The sequence below is a fragment of the Clytia hemisphaerica genome, unplaced genomic scaffold, assembly GCF_902728285.1.
Source record: "Clytia hemisphaerica strain Z4C2 unplaced genomic scaffold, Clytia hemisphaerica genome assembly, whole genome shotgun sequence".
Lineage (NCBI taxonomy): Eukaryota > Metazoa > Cnidaria > Hydrozoa > Leptothecata > Clytiidae > Clytia > Clytia hemisphaerica.
The window spans coordinates 1,283,197-1,304,871 of record NW_027103968.1 but is presented as its reverse complement, the minus strand read 5'-3'; the positions used below and the strand labels follow the sequence as shown (position 1 = coordinate 1,304,871).

The following is a 21,675-nucleotide window of genomic DNA, read 5'->3' as shown; positions in this document are numbered from 1 at the left end:
TGAGAATAGAGATTTCTTAAGGAGCCCTTGAGGGGCGCAACTATAATTAACATACCCTTTGAGCGTGTTGAAATTGACTTTCGTCAATTTGCACGACGAAGTTTGGTCCGCCACCGCCCATAGATATTGGGTTGGCTTGGAGATGATTCGTGCAGACCTGCCGTAGCAATTGGAACAATTTTATCGTGTGTTCTTTAGGAATGCCGACAATGTTGGATGTTTTGGTCATCGAAACTTTGTTGGCCCACAAATAAATGGCAAAGAACAGGTCTGGAAGCGACAATCTTTTCCAGCTCTCAAATATTGTCCCGTGCCTTAACCTCATCGACCTCCGGCAGGGGCGGTTATTGCATCTCCTATAAAAAAATGTGTGTAACGGGGAGACCGAGACCTTTTAATGTGCGGTCACGTGAGTGGTTGGTATTTTACAGACCGGTCCGTTTTTTTATTTTCAAAGAATGATGACGTCATCAGGTGGCAATGACGTCATCAACAATACCGAAATTTTCACAATAAATATTTCAAAAGTTATCAAAAAGATTCGTTGAGGGGGGCCTCTTTACCCCCCCCCCCAAGATGCTCGAAGGGTTAAATAACTTAAAGTGTATCTACATCTAGATATAATTGGCAGTGGAAACAATGCCTGTAACTTTTGATAGTCCGATATAATTTCGAAAATCGTTTGTGCTTATTTTAGAGAATCAAAAGCGCTATATTTGAATGTATTTTTGGTTGGAAAATTCGCGATTTTTAGCGGCTAAATTTGCGATTGCAGAAGTTAAGCTTATTTCTACTTATGCTACAACGTTCATTTTTACACCAGTGGTAGTTCAACCTTAGGTTAAGAAAGTTGTGAAATTTCAAGTTAAACGGAAGAGTCCTTCGGAAGATATGGAACCCGAAATACCCCTTGCTAGCATTTTTCTGTAAAAACGGGGATAGTGATGATAAAACAGTTTTCCGCAATTATATTTGACTATCAAAAGTTACAGCTATTCTTGCTTCCACTGCCAATTATATCTGGATAGACTTTAGTATAAGACAATTTGTAAAGGAATATTTTCAGATTACTCCCCCCGTACTCAAGTTTTGAGGTTTTGTCAAATCTTCACCCTATTAGGAGCATAATATCAAAAATTTGCCCTGATCTAAGGGGTGCCCTACGAATTGACCCCGGGGGGGGGGGTACTACCCTTGTCGACAGACGGGGGTGCTCCGCTGAGGTTCGAAAAATGGACCCTACGTGGGACTCGAAATTTGCGAAAAAAGTGACCCTGAATGGGACTGAAATTCCAAAATTTTCTCAAATTTTCTACTTTTTCCCCAAATTTTCCAGAAATAGGCACCCTACGAGGGACTGATTTTTCTATTTTGGTGTTTTTGCGACCCTACCTGGGACTCGTGGAGGTTAAAAAAGGTACCCTGACCAGCGGAGCATCCCCGTAACCCATCTTGCCCTAGTACCCCCCCCCCCGGGGAATTGACACAATTCAATACCTCGGCCGCTGGTCTAGGGAGCGCCGAAATATTTACCTGGACAATTTTTTCCCAAACAAATATTTCTCTTGACTAGTTTCTGACTCGATAAAGTATAACATAAGTAAATAAGATCACTCACCAACGGTATCCATCACAGCATTGGTTGTGTCGCTCCAGACGCATGTTGGAATTACATCCTGGACAAGCTTTCACAATACTCAGCAATCCTTGACCTTGCAAAAAGTGAACGATCGCAATTTTGTCATTTCCGAACAGCAATGCTCCCCATCTTTGTAAGAATTGTCGTTGTAGAGCCGCCATGGTCGATTCAGATGAGCATCAAAAACTTAATGATTCATTTAGTCGCACGAGTTTTAATTTTGTGGGTATTTGTCTACCCCAGATGTCTGACCGATAAGGTAGGGATTTCTTCTAGCATTACCAGACGAAGAAAAAAATGTCTAGACCAGTGTGCTTTTCTCCAAGATTCACTGTATTGCAGTGAGGGAAGAAATTTTGGCGGGAAGGAAATTTGGTGAATTCGCGACCAATTCGCGAAATTGGAATAAAATTAGGGGACATTTTTTTACGAGTTGAGGAAATCTAAATTTTTTAGATTTGCAGAGAATTAATTGTGGCGATTTTGGCGTGTATAATGAACTGAATGTAATTTGGATAATGAGACAGGGGCAAAATAATGTCTAAAATTTATTTTTACACGTGCTTTTTGAAAACATCCAATAAATTCAAGACATCAAACCAGACATGTCTAGCTTGTTTTGTCTGGGTAAATTTTCATCCGATATTTCTTTTGGACGAATTTTTCATTTAACTTTATTCTTCGACACTGGCGCGTTGGCAAAAGTAAGCAAAATGGCAATGCGTACTATGCTCGAAAATGTTGACAATGAAAGAGTTTTCATAAGAGAGATGATGGACAATGGGCTGATATCCAGACAGATGTACTGTGAAAACCGACACGAGAAGAGAGCGATGAGACTCCACGAAAATATGCTGACTTGGTAAGAGTACCTTTCAGATTTTCAAAGATCAGAAAGTTTTTAACCTGCTTCTAAATAAATACCTTTATTATCGGCGATCCAAAAAATACCAGCAACAAAAGTGCCCTGCATTTTTATTTCACCAATAAACCAGTTATCAGATGCAAGCTCGCGTTAGACTAGGAACTCGTAAAATATTTCTTGTATTGTACTCGTAACTGTCTGATAACAATTACAAGTAATTTGTTTTTTAAGTCGCAATATCAAAATTAAATCTGCATTGAAAAATATGACTACTGTTATGCGCAATTTAGTAATTTTTGTACACTTATTTTTGTGATTTCTGCGCACTTTTGAGCTTTGATTAGTATATGTAATCACGTGATAATGAGTTCAATTCGAATATAATTGCACGAGTGATTTTTTTGTTATTAACTTTCCGAGTCCGAAAGGACGAGGGAAATTCGAAACAAAAAAATCACGAGTGCAATTTTTGAATTGTACGAGTTATTATGTGATTACGAGCTAATCGCACACTGGTTTTTGCTATTTTTTCCCTAGGAAAGTAAATTACAAAAATTACACTGAGAGTTTTATATTGTTCTCTTCTCTCTGTGTATTTCTTTTATTGTTGTTTATTGATTTTCTTTCTCACAAAATAAATTTCAAATGCAATTAAAACCTTCAGTGTAAAAAAATGTAAGAAAAAACATTAAATCAATTTTGTAAACATTGGCGCTGCATCGAAGAGTGTGATTAACGATTAATTGCTCTCATTAAGGGCGCGCCAAATAAGAAAAAATAACCCATCGTGCGATTAACTATTCTATATCGATTACAAATATCAACGATTAATTAAGCTAATTTTAGGGGTGCTTTTTCACTGAGACTGTCTGGCGAAAATCGATTAGCTGAAACAAAGAAAATTGATAGGAAAATATTACTGACTCTCAAAACAGTTGTCAAAGCGTTTACGACCCTTTGAATTTGGAGTTAAATGCAGCATGGGTTGACAAAATTAAATTGGAAGTAATTATAAGTCAGTCGTTTTTATAAACAGTTCTCCCACATTGGAGGCAGCTCTTTCATTTTATGCAAAAACCTGATGCTGATAAATGTTGATGCTCTGAATGCTATTTTATTGCAAACAATCTATTTTCGGTGCATCTTTGGTTTAATTGGTCATTAAGCCAAGAGAGCTCTACCCCTCTCTTGGAGAACAAAAGGTTAAATGACCAATTTTCGACGTTAATTCTGAAATCTTAATTTGAAGCGATCAAAATCTGATGTTAAGCACGAATCTTCATTGTATATTTTTTACAACCCTTAGAAATTTATTAAAAGGACCGTTGATGAGAACCACTTATCTATCTAGCGTAGTGTAAAAGCACCCTAGTTGTTAGAATACCGAGTGAACAAATCTGTCCATAGAGAAAATCACAAAATCACGGGTCTGAAGGGTTAAGCGGCTATTTAAGTCATTAAATGCAAAATTACGAGTTAAATGAATAATAGCTCGACATTACATTTTTAAGCCTAACTATTTAATAAACCAAAATAATTGACGAGACCAATTCTAATTACTGAAAAGACGAATCAGCAATACAGTCCATCAAAAGTATGAAAAACATTTTTAATTTGGGAACAACTCGGTACGACTCGGAGACTAACTCTCAATTTGAGAAATTCGGCTTATTCGTCATTTTTCTAATGTAATATATCCAAGTCCTGTGAATTATATAAAATTGAAGTAATTTATGAATTTTTACATAAATCTTTTATTAATTGCAAAAAGGAAAAAGCAAAGCACTTTTTAGGTATAGCTCAGTGGTTCACAAATTAAACGTTTTTTATAAGAACCAGTAAGTAACCACGCTAAGCGTGGGCTGAACTCTATTTTTTGAAATGTCCAGGCTTAAATGTTTTAACAGATTTTTTACGAATTTTCAGCCGTGTAGTAGCTTTTGAAGTCAAATTATTCCGGACATAGCTGACAATGGAAACCTTTGCTCTTTTTATTCGTTACCATTGCCTTCGAACTATTCATTTACTTATTACTTCATTTTATTCAGGAGATGCCCTGGCTGCACTAACAAGATTTCCATTTTGTCGAAATCGTTCTTTCAAAATACGCGGCAGAAGCTGTCAACATGGATAACAATTTTGGATGGTTGGTGCAAAGAAAAGACGATTAGGGTTAGTAAGTATAACCAAAACTATGAGGATGATTTTTGGTCTAAAAATAGGATAAGTAAGGTGAAGAGGAAAGTCGCCCTCAGATAAGCACAAAAAGGTTGTCTCAAACGCATAGATAGATAGCCAAGCCAGAACAAAATACATGATAACGTGATAACAAAACTTTGAATCTTTTACTCAGACTTTCTATTTAGTTATTGTAAACGTTCTCCAGTTCAACTGTCTTATAAAATTTCAGTGTTTATTATATACACTGTAACCTTTTTTCATTTCATCTACAATAATTATCGATGTTACTCACGACGTGGAATATCACGTCAGTTATTGCACGACGCAAGGTCGCCTTTACTTGTTTGAAATGGAGTAGTTTCGAAAAAGAGCTTTTCTTGCCTCGGTTTGCCGGGAATTTTGTTTTACAAAACTCTCATTTTAATGTCTAGGGAATGGCTGAGGAGTTTGATGTCAACAAAACAATGGTGAGCGAGATGTGCAAACACTTCAGGGAGGCTTGTCAAACGTGGATTGTAGAGACCAACCCAGTGTTTCTTGGAGGGGAAGGGAAACATGTACTGGTGAAAAGATTTAAGGTATTTTTATTCTTTATCCACCAGTCTAAACAAGGTTGTTTATGAATTGTGCTAGCTGATGGAGGGAGGTGTCAGTATTTAATTTTTTTCAACATCCCTGATCTTATGAGGGCCATTTTTGATTTTTTCAAATATTTTAAGCTGTCAAATAGACAGGATAATAAACTCGTTTTTTGGTGAACAGACCAAAAGCTTCTGCATGGCATTTCTTGAAAGACTATAAAAAAATATAAAAATCGTTCTTGACTTTAAGGGTTGTGACGATGCAAGATGCGAGATCCTCATACTAACGGAGACGGACAAACAGTTCGGATATTTGTTACATAACTCAAATAACAGATACCAACACGATTGGGCCATTCCTGTGAAGGCAGGAACATTTGTCTTTTCAGAGAAAGTTCTCCACGTCCCAGCTGGTTGTCAACAAAGCCAGAATGTCCAGCTTTTTCAAGGACACTACACCGTCCAAGCAGACAGTCACGCTCTCGACTGGGTGAAAAAGAAAAGGAGTTTTCGTTGTCCACAGGCTGGAAGTTTCTTGGCGGAGTACAACTATCGGCACTTCGTTGAGATGAACGACGACTTCGGGGAGAAAATGATTAGTCTTCTAAGAGATGTTTATGCAAATATCTTTTCACAATAGTCTAATTATTATTTCGAACCGAAGAAAGAAATGATAAAAACATATAAACTTATTTGAATTCTTTTGTTTTCTCCTAAAATTATAAAAGAGGTCGACAAAAGACATTTCCATTGATAATAAATAGATTTCTAGAACAGATAGAGAAAATAGAGGGCGTGGCATAACTTTCATTGGTGGACAGTGGAAGGGTGTGGCTCAATTCTTATTTGGGTACGAAGCGGGACAGTGGAAGGGTGTGGCATAATTCCGATTTGGGTACGAAGCGGGACAGTGAAAGGGTGTGGCATAATTCCACTTTGGGTACGAAGCGGGACAGTGGAAGGGTGTGGCACAATTCTTGTTTGGGTACGAAGCGGGACAGTGAAAGGGTGTGGCGTAATTCCGATTTGGGTGCGAAGCGGGACAGTGGAAGGGTGTGGCATAATTCCGATTTGGGTACGAAGCGGGACAGTGAAAGGGTGTGGCTCAATTCTTATTTGGGTACGAAGCGGGACAGTGGAAGGGTGTGGCATAATTCCGATTTGGGTACGAAGCGGGACAGTGAAAGGGTGTGGCATAATTCCACTTTGGGTACGAAGCGGGACAGTGGAAGGGTGTGGCACAATTCTTGTTTGGGTACGAAGCGGGACAGTGGAAGGGTGTGGCGTAATTCCGATTTGGGTACGAAGCGGGACAGTGAAAGGGTGTGGCTCAATTCTTATTTGGGTACGAAGCGGGACAGTGAAAGGGTGTGGCGTAATTCGGATTAGGGTACGAAGCGGGACAGTGGAAGGGTGTGGCACAATTCTTGTTTGGGTACGAAGCGGGACAGTGGAAGGGTGTGGCGTAATTCCGATTTGGGTGCGAAGCGGGACAGTGGAAGGGTGTGGCATAATTCCGATTTGGGTACGAGGCGGGACGGTGAAAGGGTGTGGCTCAATTCTTATTTGGGTACGAAGCGGGACAGTGGAAGGGTGTGGCATAATTCCGATTTGGGTACGAAGCGGGACAGTGAAAGGGTGTGGCATAATTCCACTTTGGGTACGAAGCGGGACAGTGGAAGGGTGTGGCACAATTCCAATTTGGGTACGAAGCGGGACAGTGGAAGGGTGTGGCACAATTCTTGTTTGGGTACGAAGCGAGACAGTGGAAGGGTGTGGCGTAATTCGGATTTGGGTGCAAAGCGGGACAGTGGAAGGGTGTGGCATAATTCCGATTTGGGTACGAAGCGGGACAGTGAAAGGGTGTGGCTCAATTCCAATTTGGGTACGAAGCGGGACAGTGGAAGGGTGTGGCACAATTCTTGTTTGGGTACGAAGCGAGACAGTGAAAGGGTGTGGCGTAATTCGGATTTGGGTGCGAAGCGGGACAGTGGAAGGGTGTGGCATAATTCCGATTTGGGTACGAAGCGGGACAGTGGAAGGGTGTGGCACAATTCTTGTTTGGGTACGAAGCGGGACAGTGGAAGGGTGTGGCGTAATTCCGATTTGGGTGCGAAGCGGGACAGTGGAAGGGTGCGGCATAATTCCGATTTGGGTACGAAGCGGGACAGTGAAAGGGTGTGGCTCAATTCTTATTTGGGTACGAAGCGGGACAGTGGAAGGGTGTGGCATAATTCCGATTTGGGTACGAAGCGGGACAGTGAAAGGGTGTGGCATAATTCCACTTTGGGTACGAAGCGGGACAGTGGAAGGGTTTGGCACAATTCTTGTTTGGGTACGAAGCGGGACAGTGGAAGGGTGTGGCGTAATTCCGATTTGGGTACGAAGCGGGACAGTGAAAGGGTGTGGCATAATTCCACTTTGGGTACGAAGCGGGACAGTGGAAGGGTGTGGCACAATTCTTGTTTGGGTACGAAGCGGGACAGTGGAAGGGTGTGGCGTAATTCCGATTTGGGTGCGAAGCGGGACAGTGGAAGGGTGTGGCATAATTCCGATTTGGGTACGAAGTGGGACAGTGAAAGGGTGTGGCTGAATTCTTATTTGGGTACGAAGCGGGACAGTGGAAGGGTGTGGCATAATTCCGATTTGGGTACGAAGCGGGACAGTGAAAGGGTGTGGCATAATTCCACTTTGGGTACGAAGCGGGACAGTGGAAGGGTGTGGCACAATTCTTGTTTGGGTACGAAGCGGGACAGTGGAAGGGTGTGGCGTAATTCCGATTTGGGTACGAAGCGGGACAGTGAAAGGGTGTGGCTCAATTCTTATTTGGGTACGAAGCGGGACAGTGAAAGGGTGTGGCGTAATTCGGATTAGGGTACGAATCGGGACAGTGGAAGGGTGTGGCACAATTCTTGTTTGGGTACGAAGCGGGACAGTGGAAGGGTGTGGCGTAATTCCGATTTGGGTGCGAAGCGGGACAGTGGAAGGGTGTGGCATAATTCCGATTTGGGTACGAAGCGGGACAGTGAAAGGGTGTGGCTCAATTCTTATTTGGGTACGAAGCGGGACAGTGAAAGGGTGTGGCATAATTCCACTTTGGGTACGAAGCGGGACAGTGGAAGGGTGTGGCACAATTCTTGTTTGGGTACGAAGCGGGACAGTGGAAGGGTGTGGCGTAATTCCGATTTGGGTGCGAAGCGGGACAGTGGAAGGGTGTGGCATAATTCCGATTTGGGTACGAAGCGGGACAGTGAAAGGGTGTGGCTCAATTCTTATTTGGGTACGAAGCGGGACAGTGAAAGGGTGTGGCGTAATTCGGATTAGGGTACGAATCGGGACAGTGGAAGGGTGTGGCGTAATTCGGATTTGGGTGCGAAGCGGGACAGTGGAAGGGTGTGGCTCAATTCTTATTTGGGTACGAAGCGGGACAGTGAAAGGGTGTGGCTCAATTCGGATTTGGGTGCGAAGCGGGACAGTGAAAGGGTGTGGCATAATTCCACTTTGGGTACGAAGCGGGACAGTGGAAGGGTGTGGCACAATTCCAATTTGGGTACGAAGCGGGACAGTGGAAGGGTGTGGCACAATTCTTGTTTGGGTACGAAGCGAGACAGTGGAAGGGTGTGGCGTAATTCGGATTTGGGTGCGAAGCGGGACAGTCGAAAATCGTCGTTTTGGGTGCGACGCGGGACAGTCGAAAGTGACAGAAATCTTTTGGTCTGTAAAATTGTTGTTGGGCGCGAAGCGGGACAGTCGCTTTCACTGTCCGGGTTATACCCATGTACCACGCTAACCCGACCTGATCCAATATGTGATTTTTTTTTAAATTTCACAATTCGAACGATTTTTAGTCCCATCACAGGCTAAACGTTATGTGGTTAAATCCATAATTCTTAATTCTAAATTCATTCCATACTAAAATCAAACTAAAACTTTCTGCTGTAAAATAGTTAATTCGAACTAATTGAAAATATTTCAAGTTGATTCCTCATAAATATCACACTGTTAAACAACTGCTTGTTCATAAATTTCGCTAATTAATAACCTTCGACGTGCTTTTATATATAATAATAGTATGGATTTCGATGTCTAATATTAATGAAACTAACAGCAAACTAATGAAGTGTCAGAGAATTCTCATTTTCAGTGAACAGATGAATTATTTACTTGAGTGTGGGTACGTCCAATCTTGACAATGTCTTTGAATTCTTCAGATTTTTCGAGGAGAGCTTGATGCAGTTTCTTCATACCAGGTAACAATGTTTCGTTGACCATTTGGCCGACAGCGATGTGCATGGCCGTTGGAAAGGTATCGTTTGAACTCTGCACAGAAAAAAATCAAATGGAGCAAAGGTGAGAGAAATGATAAACAAAAGATTTGCACTCACTCTTGCATTAAAATTTTTGTTTACCTTTTCCTATAGAAAAAAATCAGCTGATCAGAGTTTTTTTTGAAAGTGGTACCCTAATTACTCGATGTAGGTGAAAAAATTTGAACCGAAAATTTCATTTAATTATAGAGTAGTGTATGCTACCATTAGGGTGTCAATTTTGACATAAAATTAAGATGACATAATATAGCTTACTCCAGGGCTTATTAAAGTCAGTGGTAACATTTTGAGGTATTCCATTTGTAAAGTTCCTTCTAACTAAATTACCTGAGATTTGTTGACATGATCATTTGGGTGCACAGGTGATTTAGTACCAAGTTCTGCTCCCAACATTTCGTTTGCCCGATTGCTGATCACTTCATTACAGTTCATGTTACTCTGAGTACCAGAGCCTGTTTGCCAGATCACCAAGGGAAAATGATCTTTAAGTTTGCCATCAATGACCTAAAAAGAGCAAAAATATTGCATTACATTTTACAGTCAAAGTAATTTTACAGTTTGGATAACTCAGGTATGAAGCAACAGGTACTGTCGGTGTGGCATAGAGAGAGAGAGAGAGGACCAGAATTTCATTCCAGATTCAGACTTTAAAGGCTTTTGTATTCGGTTGTATTGCCAGTAACTTTTTCATTCTTTAGTCCTCAAAACCTCAATTTGGAAAGTTGAACAAAACATTTTTTAGTAGTCTTACCTCATCACAAGCAAGGGAAATCTGTTTTGCAATGTTTGCATCAAGACCAAATTCAGTGTTGACCTCTGCAGCTGCTTTCTTTAGAATACCAAAAGCCTTGATTACTGGCATCTAAAAAATGAAATTACATAAAAAACTTATTGCTTTCTAGTCCACTTCCGGTAAAAGATTTGAATTAATAAACCGTTGGAACCATTCAAAAAGTACGCACGCTCGAAAGTAAGCAGAATTCGACCCCCACCCCCTTGTATGCTCGCATACGCTTTGACAGTAACGCTTTACCGAATAACCCCCCCTCCTTCTCTAGGAAAAAAATTGAAATTATAACAGAAATTGACTGACGCAAGTTCGGTCTCAGTTTTAATGATATAACTTTTTCAAGACAAGATCAAGCTTGAATAAACTTAAAGATTATAATACGTTGAAAATATTATGATTTTTCAAATAGAAAGTAAAAAAAAACGGAAAAAAAACAGTTTGAAAAAAATTTCAAAGCGCACGGTACATTTTCTTGATTGACCCCCCTATTTAAGGCTTTCGTACGCTTTTTGAAAGACAACCTACGCCCTCAGAGGGTATGTACTTTTTGAATGGCCTCTTTGAAAATTGGAGAAATCTGTAAAGACAATAATAGTCTAAAAAAGTTTCCATAGTATTAGGATAATTAACATTATGCTTATTACCGCTCTGGTAGTCGAATGAATCTTACAGATTGACTGAAACTAAATCATAACAACAACAAAACAACTTACTGGCATTCTTTCAGTTTCATCCCCTATTGGAAAGTTCCTTGTGGAGCGGACAGTTTGTGCACCATAGTATTTATCATTTGGAACCTCAACTTCTCCCAGTGTGTCAGTTTCTATACGGAATCCAGTAGACTAAAATTCAAAGAAAAATGATCAAAAATAACATGTAACATTAAAAGCACCCCCTGTATTTAAAATCCCAGACATAAGCACTAAAAGGATTTTTCTAGATTTTTTTGTAAACCACTGCCACTACTTTTCTCGAAAAAGCTGATTAAATATAGCAACATGAAATTCATTTTTATACAAAATTTGATACTTTTGAACAGCATTACTTTATAGGTTGAAACAATGAGTATAAAGGAGTAGGGACGAAGTCCTATTAGTTTTGACCTTTATAAACGTTCTCTAACGAAAAAGTTGTCTGGTAGTAGTGACTGATAGCAAGGCCCCCGTCACCGGGGGGGGGGGCTGGGAGCCATGGCCCTCCCCAATATTTTGCAAAGTAATTTTTTTTACTTTAAAAAATCTTATATATACCGTTTAGAGGGGTGAAATAAGGGTGAAAAGTCGAACATTTTCTTCGACGCCCAACCATCGTGGGCGACATTTTTTTGGCCCACTCAATTCGATTAGCACGCCGGGGGCCATGGATAGTAACAATAGCTTTTCAGAAATTTGACTGTTTTATCCAAAAGTAATCAGAAAATATTATAAGAAATTTATCATTAAATGTTAAACACAATTAACTAAAAAATAAATCCAAAAGCGAATGGCTGATATTATGTCCTGTAAAATCATGTGATTTCGTAAATGTTGGATCAATGCAAAAACAACGATTAAAGTTTATTCACTAGATCACGACTTCTGTTCAAAGACGTTCAATACCTTAATTCCATCAATTTTTGCGGGCTTTTAATTTTCAGGCTTTTAAATTTAGCACACTCTTGAGTTTTTGCACACCTTGCTATTTCTGGGATATTTTTTGAGTGTTTTCTGGTGTTTTTGACAGTAAATATAGGTAAAGAGAGCAAAAAAATTATGACATCAAAAGTTTTGCTCACTTAAGTGTGCATTTCAGCTATATTTTACATCACAGAGGCATATTTAACATGAATCGAGGTCCCTTTTTATTAAAAGATCCCTATAATGAGATTTCTACACATTGGAAACGATTACCAATTTGTGCACCCTTTAATTTTTGTGCGGCCAAGTGCGCAAAAGTAGGTTTATTTTAAGACACTTTGATTTTCATGCATCATAGTGTGCAAGGGGGTTCCAGGTCCCACCTGAAAATTCAGGTCTCACCTTATCATAAAATTCCCATCTTCAGCCCAGACTCCCAGATCCCAGCTAAAAAAAAAAAAAAAACTAATTCGAGGAACAGAAAAAAATTTCTTTACCGTAATATGAAGACGCAATATATTACATATGATATATTAATATGTCTATATACATTTAAAAAGCAGATATATTAAGGCACTCAGCTTATGCAAAATAAAAGCAGCTCTATTTTACTTTAACTTTTTCCAAAACACCCAAAGTCCCACCTAAAGAAATTAACTCCCACCTTAACTTGTTTCTCCCGGACCTAAAACCTGGAAAACCCCAAATCCCACCTGAAAATTTTCGACCAAATCAGCAACCCCCCCACTATTCTGGGGGGGGGGGGTGCACACTATGTCTGCACCAAAATAAATGTTACATGAAAATTAATGGGATTAAGGTATATCAACCATATAGCAAACATGATCTTACATTGTCACGATATCAAGGAAAATGATAAAAACTATTCTAATTAAAGGGAATAGCGCTATACTTATAGTAGGGGTCGGAGTTGCTGGTACTTCCATGGTATACTCTGAAATACATGCTGATGTCAGCCCGAAAGCTGATTGGCTTAACCGACAGTTATACGTGGTTTGAGAGTATAGCTAAAAATTTGTTATGTTTTCAACAGTAAACGAAAGTGAATGAAGACAAAATGTAAACAAAAAGATTGCAAAGAAGTTTTCGAATAAATTCACAATAGAATGTCTTCATTTAAAAATAGAAACACTCGATTTCATTCAAAAGAAAAAGACATTCTTTTTTTCTTTCAGTTTTATGTAAGTCTTTTTGTGTTGTTGTTGAATATTATAGTAAATTATATTCACTTTTTTGAATATATTTTTTGGAATAAAGTCACTTTTGGTTTTTGTTATGATCCAGCACTCCTAAATACTCCTCCGTATGGGTGTTTGTGCCAATGCTAGATCAGCATTTCATAAATATACCATGCGTCGTTCCCTTTAAGTGAAAAAAGACTAAAGGTTAAAACAAGCTTATATCCAGGAACATGGCAATAAGTGAACAATGGGAAAAATTGACAGTAAAGTTGATATAGAAAAATAAAGGAAGGAACCTTCCAGAAAAAAACAGTCAGAAAAGTTTTTAAAAAGTAATACTTAATCAAAGATTTTTTTAAGACGCTGGACAGTTTTTTTTGTGATGAGCAACCTCGAAAACAAGAAGTTTCAAAACATGAGAAAAAGCGAACTGGGTTCAAGCCTCATCTGTCAAAATCCTTACTTGATGATCCTTAACACACTTGGCCATCAGTTCAACGTACAGAGACAAATTCTAAACTGCTTAATTAAGTTCCCACAACTATTCTGAAGACTTCTAAAAACAAATTTGGTCTGAAAAATTGCCATGATTTAGATCATTTAATTAGAACTAGTCGGTACCAGGCGCCGGTTAAGCTGTTAATAAGCCGGTTAAGCTGTAGCTGAACGCACTAAAAGTCCTTTAAGTTTAGGTCAAAAGTTATCAGAAAGGCGTTAAATATGCCGTCCAGTTGAAATGACAATTCTTCAGGAAAAAGTAAGAAAGTCACGAAGCATAGTGCAACTCTTTGTTTTTTTTCAGATTGAAAAAAATAAGACAATTCTAAGTTGCTTTTCAAACCCTTGTCATAACTTTTCGAATTTAAACATGTAAAATGACGTAGACACTTTTTAACAGTAACAACGACTTGAATGTTTTTATAGGAAACAAGCAACATGCTGAATGGACCTACCTAATGATTAACATCAGATGAAAATAAGAAAAAAAGTGACAATAATTGTACAAAAATTCAGAATGGAAAAATAAAGCTTGTGTGTTGAATAATGTAAAATGGTAAAAAGGAATTTCCCCAAATACGAAAATCACTTGAACCATTCAGGCCCAAAAAACCTTTTAAGCTGTTTTTGGCCAAAATTTGCCCAAATATATTTTTTTTCGAAAATCGGGCTCCGACACATTTTAGGCATTGCCATTTTGCATCATTGTGCAAAAAATGAGAAAATAATAATGAGTCAACATTGTTAAAAGCTGTATTTTCTTATTTGGTTAAAGGGAATTTTCCCCAAAATACGAAAATCCGTTTTTTAAGGCGAATAAGAGTTTTCCGGGAAAAACCACTTCAGCCATTCTTTAGAGAATCTTGCCCTCCATCTTTGTACAAAAAATCAGAAAAAAGTAATGACAGGATTTTGCACAAAGTCCAAAAAACACTATTTTTAGGCAGTTTTTGGCCCAAATTTGCCCAAATATATATTTTTTCGAAAATCAGGCTCCTTCACGTTCTGGGCATTGCCATTTTGCATCATTGTGCAAAAAATCAGAAAAAACTAATGAGCCAATCCTGAGAAAAGCTGGTAACAGACGGACGGACGAACGGACATGGGTTAATTTATAGGACCTCCACCGGGGCACCCGGAGGTAGGTCCAAAAAGAGGTGAACTAATTTTTTATTATGCTTTATATCACTCTTTGAATGCTGTTGTTTTCCGACAAACTTTTTGATTTTTATGTTTTGATTTACATTGGAAATGTTCTTTTCTATGAAATGAATTTGTTTTGTTTTGAAAAGAATTCGAATGTCATTAATAAATACGATCGTTAATTACATTCGAAAACATTTAAACAAAAGAAGAGAGAAAAATAAAGACACTGTCAACCCTGGGCAGAAATTAAAATTACTAAATGTAGATGGGCCTTGAATTTCAAAACAAAGGCTGAATAAAGTCTAAACCAAGCTCTATCTGATCTGTCAATCAAAACAGACTTATCGAGAAGAAAAAATTGCTTGCGAAAACGAAAGTAACACACAGACAAAATGACACGCACAGTACGTCTATTAATATATAGATAGTGCAAAGGATTTTTTTAGATTTTCAATCTCGGAGTTCTCTATCTTGGAACAAAATTTCAGTCATTTCTGGTTGACACCCCCCCCCCTTATTTGCAAAAAGAGGCTGACACTCAGAGTCAGCCTGTAGACTTCAAAATGATTAGATTTTGCTGAAATTTTGTGAACTCGTTTATTGGATATCTATGGGTTCTTTTTTACTTAAAAAAAAACTTTGGTATCAAGTTTTTTGACAAAGAAAAACAAAGTTAGAATATTCTACCTGATTTAGCCTTTGAAAATACACCATATTGAAAAGCTTGCCTCCTTTCAATGTTGCCTGACAAGACTTGGTTAACAAGTCCCAAAATAACCAATTTCATGCAAAAATGGCTAAAGTGCCATCAAAGTTGTTGTATTTCTTTCTCTCATATCTAGCATCTTAGATTCTAGTCTACACAATACACAGCTCCAGGCTTTTAGGCCTTACTCTTTGTCTATAGGCACTGCTATAGGCGACCACTAGTAACCCCCGCCAAGAATTGCTTATTAGTAGGTTTAAACATAAGAGACAACTTTCGCGAAAGATGTTTATCAATATAGATTTCAAATTAAAGAATGTTTAAACACAGCTGATTGGCTTAGGTTTCGGAACTCTCTATTGTTTGATTAAAACCTCAGTGTGTATGCGATTTATCTGGAGAATTAAAATTTTCAAAACAAGAGCAGTGCTCATATCCCGAAGAGTACGAGCTTTACCACTGCATTTCAATGGATCCATTTTAGTGTGGTTGTTTTGGCAGAGATTCTGATGTGTTAAGAAGTTCAACTCATTTCCATTGGAAAATAAAGGAATGATGACTAGTTTGAATAAGTAATATAATATAGTTTCTTATATATCATGATATATATATCATGGTGAAAACCCATTTTCCTTCCAAAATACATTAACAGGAAATAGTTTTCTCTAAATACACAGGATATTTGGAGCAATTTTGGATGGGAATTAGACCTCTAAACAAGAAAAGTGGAAACATTTTGTGCACAAACTGCTCGAATTGGTTCCATGTTCCTTCAAAAGTGAAGAATAATTTTCCTTTAAAAATTACAAATTCATAGTTTCTGTAAAAAAAACAACAGAAATTCTCTTTTAAACATACAGATAAATAAGAAATATATGGGAAATTTTCCTCTGAACAGGACAAATAGTAAATCACTTAAGGTAAGTAAGTGACTCTCACTATACTCTAACATATTCCTATTTGAAATAAGGCATTCCTTTAAAGATTGACAAAAAAGATTAAATATTATAAAGATGTGCACATAGAAAGGTATCATCTGCGCTTTTTGAGCTTTTTGTTTAAAAACAATTGAAATGACATTGAAAATGAAATTGTTAAGTTCTTCCTGTTGCTAAAGCAACACTGTTTGTTGTAAATTTTCCAATTCTCACAAATCAAATATAAAATAAGGAGTGCCTAAATAGAGGGGTCGCAGGTTCAACTCCAAGCTACGTTAAAAATTTGAAAATTTTTTAAAAATCTTTATTTTTTCACACTTTTTTCCACAGCCTTCATAAAGACAACAAATTGGAAATGGGGCTGAGTTCAAAAAGTGTTTCCAAGAGATGTAACTCTATAATCAACCACTGTTTTCGTTGCTAATTATAACTGGAGTTAAAATGGTATCTCAAATAGCAAAAGGTTCACTTATGCAAGAATGCGAGCTAATCATTTCTCCAGGGTTCAAATTATAAATTTAAGGAGCTTCGCTATTTTTCGAGCAAAGTGAGTGTTTGCAAAGCATTTTTAGTATTTTGCGATTTTGTTTGGAAGAAAATGCGAAAGTACCTAAAATGCATTTCTAGAGAAAAGCAAAGTAAAACTTGAAATAAGTAAAAGATAAAACAAAGCAAAGTTTAGCGAAGTTTTGAAGTAGCGAGTAGATAAAGCAATCGATAAACAAGTGAAGAAAGTAGGGAAGTAGCAAGTTGATAAAGCAATAGATAAACAAGTGAAGAAAGAAGAGAAGTAGTGAGTAGATAAAGCAATCGATAAACGAATGAAGAAATTTGCGAGGTAGCGAGTAGATAAAGCAATCGATAAACGAATGAAGAAAATTGCAAAGTAGCGAGTAGATAAAGCAATAGATAAACAAACAAAGAAAGTAGCGAAGTAACAAGTTGATAAAGCAATTAATAAACGAGTGAAGAAAGTTGCGAAGTTGCAAAGTAGCGAGTAGATAAAGCAAGAGATAAACAAATGTAGAAAGTTGCGAGGTAGCGAGTAGAAAAAGCAATAGATAAACAAATGACGAAAGTTATGAGGCAGCAATCTGATAAAGCAATAGATAAACAAATGTGCGGATAGCAAAATAGTAGGTGTTATCTTATAATTTTTTAACTTCGCATTTTTGAGTTAGGAAATCTTTTTTGGTTGCTAAATCTAAAATTCACTTCGCATTTCACGAAATGCGAAGCTACAATTCGAACCTTGTCTCTCTTCTGTGCTCAAGGGAAAACAAAAGACAGTTACTCACACTCAAACTAGAAAACTTGAAATGAAACAAAATGACCGATTGCTAACGTGCAGCAGCAAGCTGAACAACTAAACAAATTTTGTTATTCAATTTCTGAGGTAGTGATTCAATTTGTTAGGCCTTTTTGATCCAGTCCTCTAATCTTTACCTAATGTGGATTAAGGATACCAGAAAGTTTGAAATTAAACTTTAAAATTATCATTTCAATATGGCTTCCACAGAGTGCAGATGTCTTGAATTGAATTGAATTTGGAAATGTCAATATCTTGGGATAGAATCACTGAAGATTAACAACTTTGACTTGAATTTTCCAAATGCTTTTCATGATAGCTTTGCCATGACAAAGTTTCATTTTTTGGCCGGAATCCCTTTAAATATTTTGGCTTTTGCCCATAAATTTTTATCTAACACAAGATGAACATTTCAAGTTGGCAGGTTTGATTTTGGAGGTTTGTCTTCCTTTGAGAATAGGGTTAATTTAAAAGTACATTTACTAAATGTATGAGAATGCATTCCGCTTGCTTGCGCTCACTTCGTTAAAGCTGTAAGGACCAATCTAGAAGGCTTTCTGTTACTGTGAGCAGGGGGGGCATGCAGTTACTACGAGACAGTATGTGTAGTAAGTCATGGTATGCAGAGGGGTTCTAGGTCCCCCCAGAAAATTTAGCCCCCCATAAAAATTAGGTACCCCCTGACACAAAACCTCTCAGCCCCCAGTAGAATAACCTAAGATAAAGAAGGATCAACAGATAAAATAAAGTTGGACTAAAACAATGAATCTGTGGATTGAAAGCAGAAAAAGATTACTCCCAATTTTAAACAAAGCCAACCCCCAGATCTTTCACATGCAGTTGTAGGTCCCCCCAGCAATATAGGTACCCCCTAAAAAAATAAATTTTGCCAGCCCCCAGCCAGAATATGGTAAAAAAAAATTAGGTCCCCCCTAATCTCTGGGGGGGGGTTCATACCATGTAAGTGCCTTTTCAGCACTTTTTTTAGGACCACCACCCATTGCAGTTACTACACCAGGGTAGTAACTGTTTTCAGAAAAAAAATTTAGGCACCACCCTTGTTTGCATTTACTACACCAGGGTAGTGACTGTTTTCCGGGGAAATAATTCAGGTGCCACCTCCACGCTCCCAGTGTTTTTTCCAAGCACCCAAATGCCCCCGTTAGACGGTGGCATTAAACTCAATTCAAATTGAGTTCATTGATAAATTCTATAAATTCATTCAATTTTAACCATTTTAAAGTGCTAGTTAAGACAAAAATATGCTCAGCTTTCTGAACCCCCCACCAGGGCTAGCCCTGGAGCCACAGGGGGGCTCAAGGCGCCCCCAGACTCTGATATCGCGGCTTATGCCTTTGTTAAAAACTCAATTTGAAAGTAAAAACGGAGGCATTGCTTAGTGCTTGGAAAAATCCCTGGCTCCATTTTTGGGTGGAAATATCAAAGACACCACTCCTATGCAACTTTGTGACATTGTGAAGAAATATTTCTGTTTACTTTCACTTTCATTTAACAATGAATATTTACCAATACATTATAGGCCTGGTAACTGCTGGTAAACAAAATTCTCGAATTTCTGCTGTGGAAAGTAACCCATACATAACCCATGCTTTGCAAGTGGTCTAGATAAGGGGACCGGAGTTATAATTCTATTTATTAATATTAGGCCCATGGAACCTAGATAGATAGAGCTATCCCCTCTCTGGCGAACTGTCTCTCTCATCTCACCGGTGAGAATATGGCGTTATTTGAGCGAACAACGAACAGCACAAGGATTGATATGTGTTGTCTACATACCAGATGTGTGATGACTTCTGTTTTCTTTTCTCTACCCTGGTGTTTTGCGACAAAAAAATGTTGAGCAGAAATCAAATCTATCAGAAATTGAAAATAAATGGTTTGCTGTTGCTGCAGTGTTTATGCACCAGACACTTCGTCACCGTAGTCCTAAGATTTCAAGATAAGGTCCCTCTTTTCTTCAAATGCAGCCTGATCATTTTTGATAAATTGAATTGAAAGAGTCTCAGTAAATTCAACCTCGTCTGCCGAAACATAGAAGCTATCACATGTTCTCCCAACACAAGAGGGTCGTCCAAAGCTCGGCCCATATTCCTAATTTCTCCTCGGTGAAGGCTTCTTCATAAAAGCGAAAGACATATCTATTTTTCGGATCCGGCATGCGAGAATAGTGTCAGGGCCTGCAGGCGACCTGGTAGGGTTGGGTATGGGTGTGGTTTGGGTGTGGTTACGTATCAGATTGGCTAGGAAGTGGGTTATTATCAGTTAGGGTGGTTAGGGTTGGAGCTCGAAACAAGGCACTCTTTTGAGATTTCCTCTTAATATAGTATGGTCTGTAGTTTATACAATATAAATAGTTGTTAGGTCTCCCAAAATGAATCCGTGGTGCAATGGTTTTAAGACCACAAGTGTTTCAACCGGTATTCCAACGAAGCCATATTTCGGTTTGTACAGAAATTTCGCCCGCTCAAATCTCACTAAAGCAAAACATTGCCCCCACGGCATTTCCCTGGATAAAAATTTTGGTCACGTGACCATCCATGATTTTAGACCAATGAAAACGCTTCATTTCCCCGGATTAAAGTTGTGTCTACACTAATTTTGCGATAATTTAATGACGTCATAAAAATTGAAATTCCAATAACTTTTGATAGAATTATCAAAATTATTTCAAATTTTCACCAAAGATGCATTTTAAGGCAAATTCTCAAAATATTTCAAAAATTTTCAAAAATCTTGATGACGTTGGCATTTTTCAAGGATTTTAGTTTTTTGGCAGAAAAATGATGACGTCATCATTTCAATGAAATTTTCTTTCTAATTCTGAAAACATTAATAATATGCATCTTTGGTCAAAGTTTGAAATTATTTTGATAATTCTATCAAAAGTTATTGGAATTTCAATTTTTATGACATCATCAAAATAGCCCAAAATTGAGGATTTTTGCGAATGACGCAAAATTTCAAAATGAAAAAACATCTGCCTAGACTGAATCTTGTTCTACTTAGTCATACGCTTTGTTTGAGCCCAAAATGAGCTTCTGAAATTGATTTGTAACGTTGCAAGCATTTTGACCCCACCTTAATCCCCTGGAGTTATTTTGAAGTTTGTTTTTAAAAACAAAACCCCCGTGCTAGATGATAATTTCATTTTCTTAACTTATGGACCCATTTGGAAGTATTTGTAATACAGATCATTTTGCAGTGTAGTTGCAGCATATACAAGAATTGGAATCTAAACTAAAGTCTGAAGTTGTAACTCCTTGCCTGTGACCCAACAGAGAAATTTTTAGTTGGCAGACACTGACTTTAGGTTGGTTTGGAAATCGTTTTATTTTGAAATGTAATCTTCACTTTAGATGAATACTTTTATTTATTTGGATTCATGAAAGGTTCAAGGTTTGTTTACTTTTTATTTCAAATTATTTTATTGATTTATTGAGCTGCAATAGCTGATTGAAAAACGAAGATTTTTGATACCGTAAGTTGGTCTAATATCAACATCCCTCTTCTAATTCCAACACCCTTCTTTAGAGACAGGAATAATATGAAAGCTTGAATCACTGATTGAAAAAGGATTATTCCTCTCTGACCACTAAGCAAAGAAAAACAGTTTCAACCTTTCTATCAATTTCAGCGTGGGCTAGGCCGCCATTTTGAATTTCGGTTTTTTTCCCCTGTACTCGGCAATTTAGAGGTTGTTCGTAATACGCCAGTTGCATTTGCGTAGGGTAAAATGGCAAAATGCGAAAATCGAATTTGGCATTAATTTTTTTGAAAAATGACCCTACAAGATTTGACTATATCTTTTTATTCCATGAAGAGATTACTTTCACATAAAAAGTATATTGACAATGA

General features: G+C 37.9%; 1 protein-coding gene and 1 long non-coding RNA gene across 2 annotated transcripts in view; one reads left to right on the top strand and one right to left on the bottom strand.

Moving 5' to 3' along the window:
* LOC136810464 (fumarate hydratase, mitochondrial-like) overlaps positions 1-21,675 on the bottom strand; it is a 28,822-nt gene that overhangs the window by 5,739 nt on the left and 1,408 nt on the right. Inside the window, exons 2-5 of the mRNA XM_067067023.1 lie at positions 11,098-11,226; positions 10,346-10,456; positions 9,922-10,098; positions 9,431-9,586 (exon numbers count right to left, since the gene is read on the bottom strand). Of these exons, the coding sequence (XP_066923124.1) occupies positions 9,431-9,586; positions 9,922-10,098; positions 10,346-10,456; positions 11,098-11,226 (573 nt within the window). The remainder of the gene's footprint in view (positions 1-9,430; positions 9,587-9,921; positions 10,099-10,345; positions 10,457-11,097; positions 11,227-21,675) is intronic.
* LOC136810524 (uncharacterized) lies at positions 4,620-5,612 on the top strand. Its single transcript, XR_010847121.1, has 3 exons — positions 4,620-4,676; positions 5,117-5,263; positions 5,517-5,612. It is a non-coding gene; the product is annotated as an uncharacterized lncRNA (long non-coding RNA).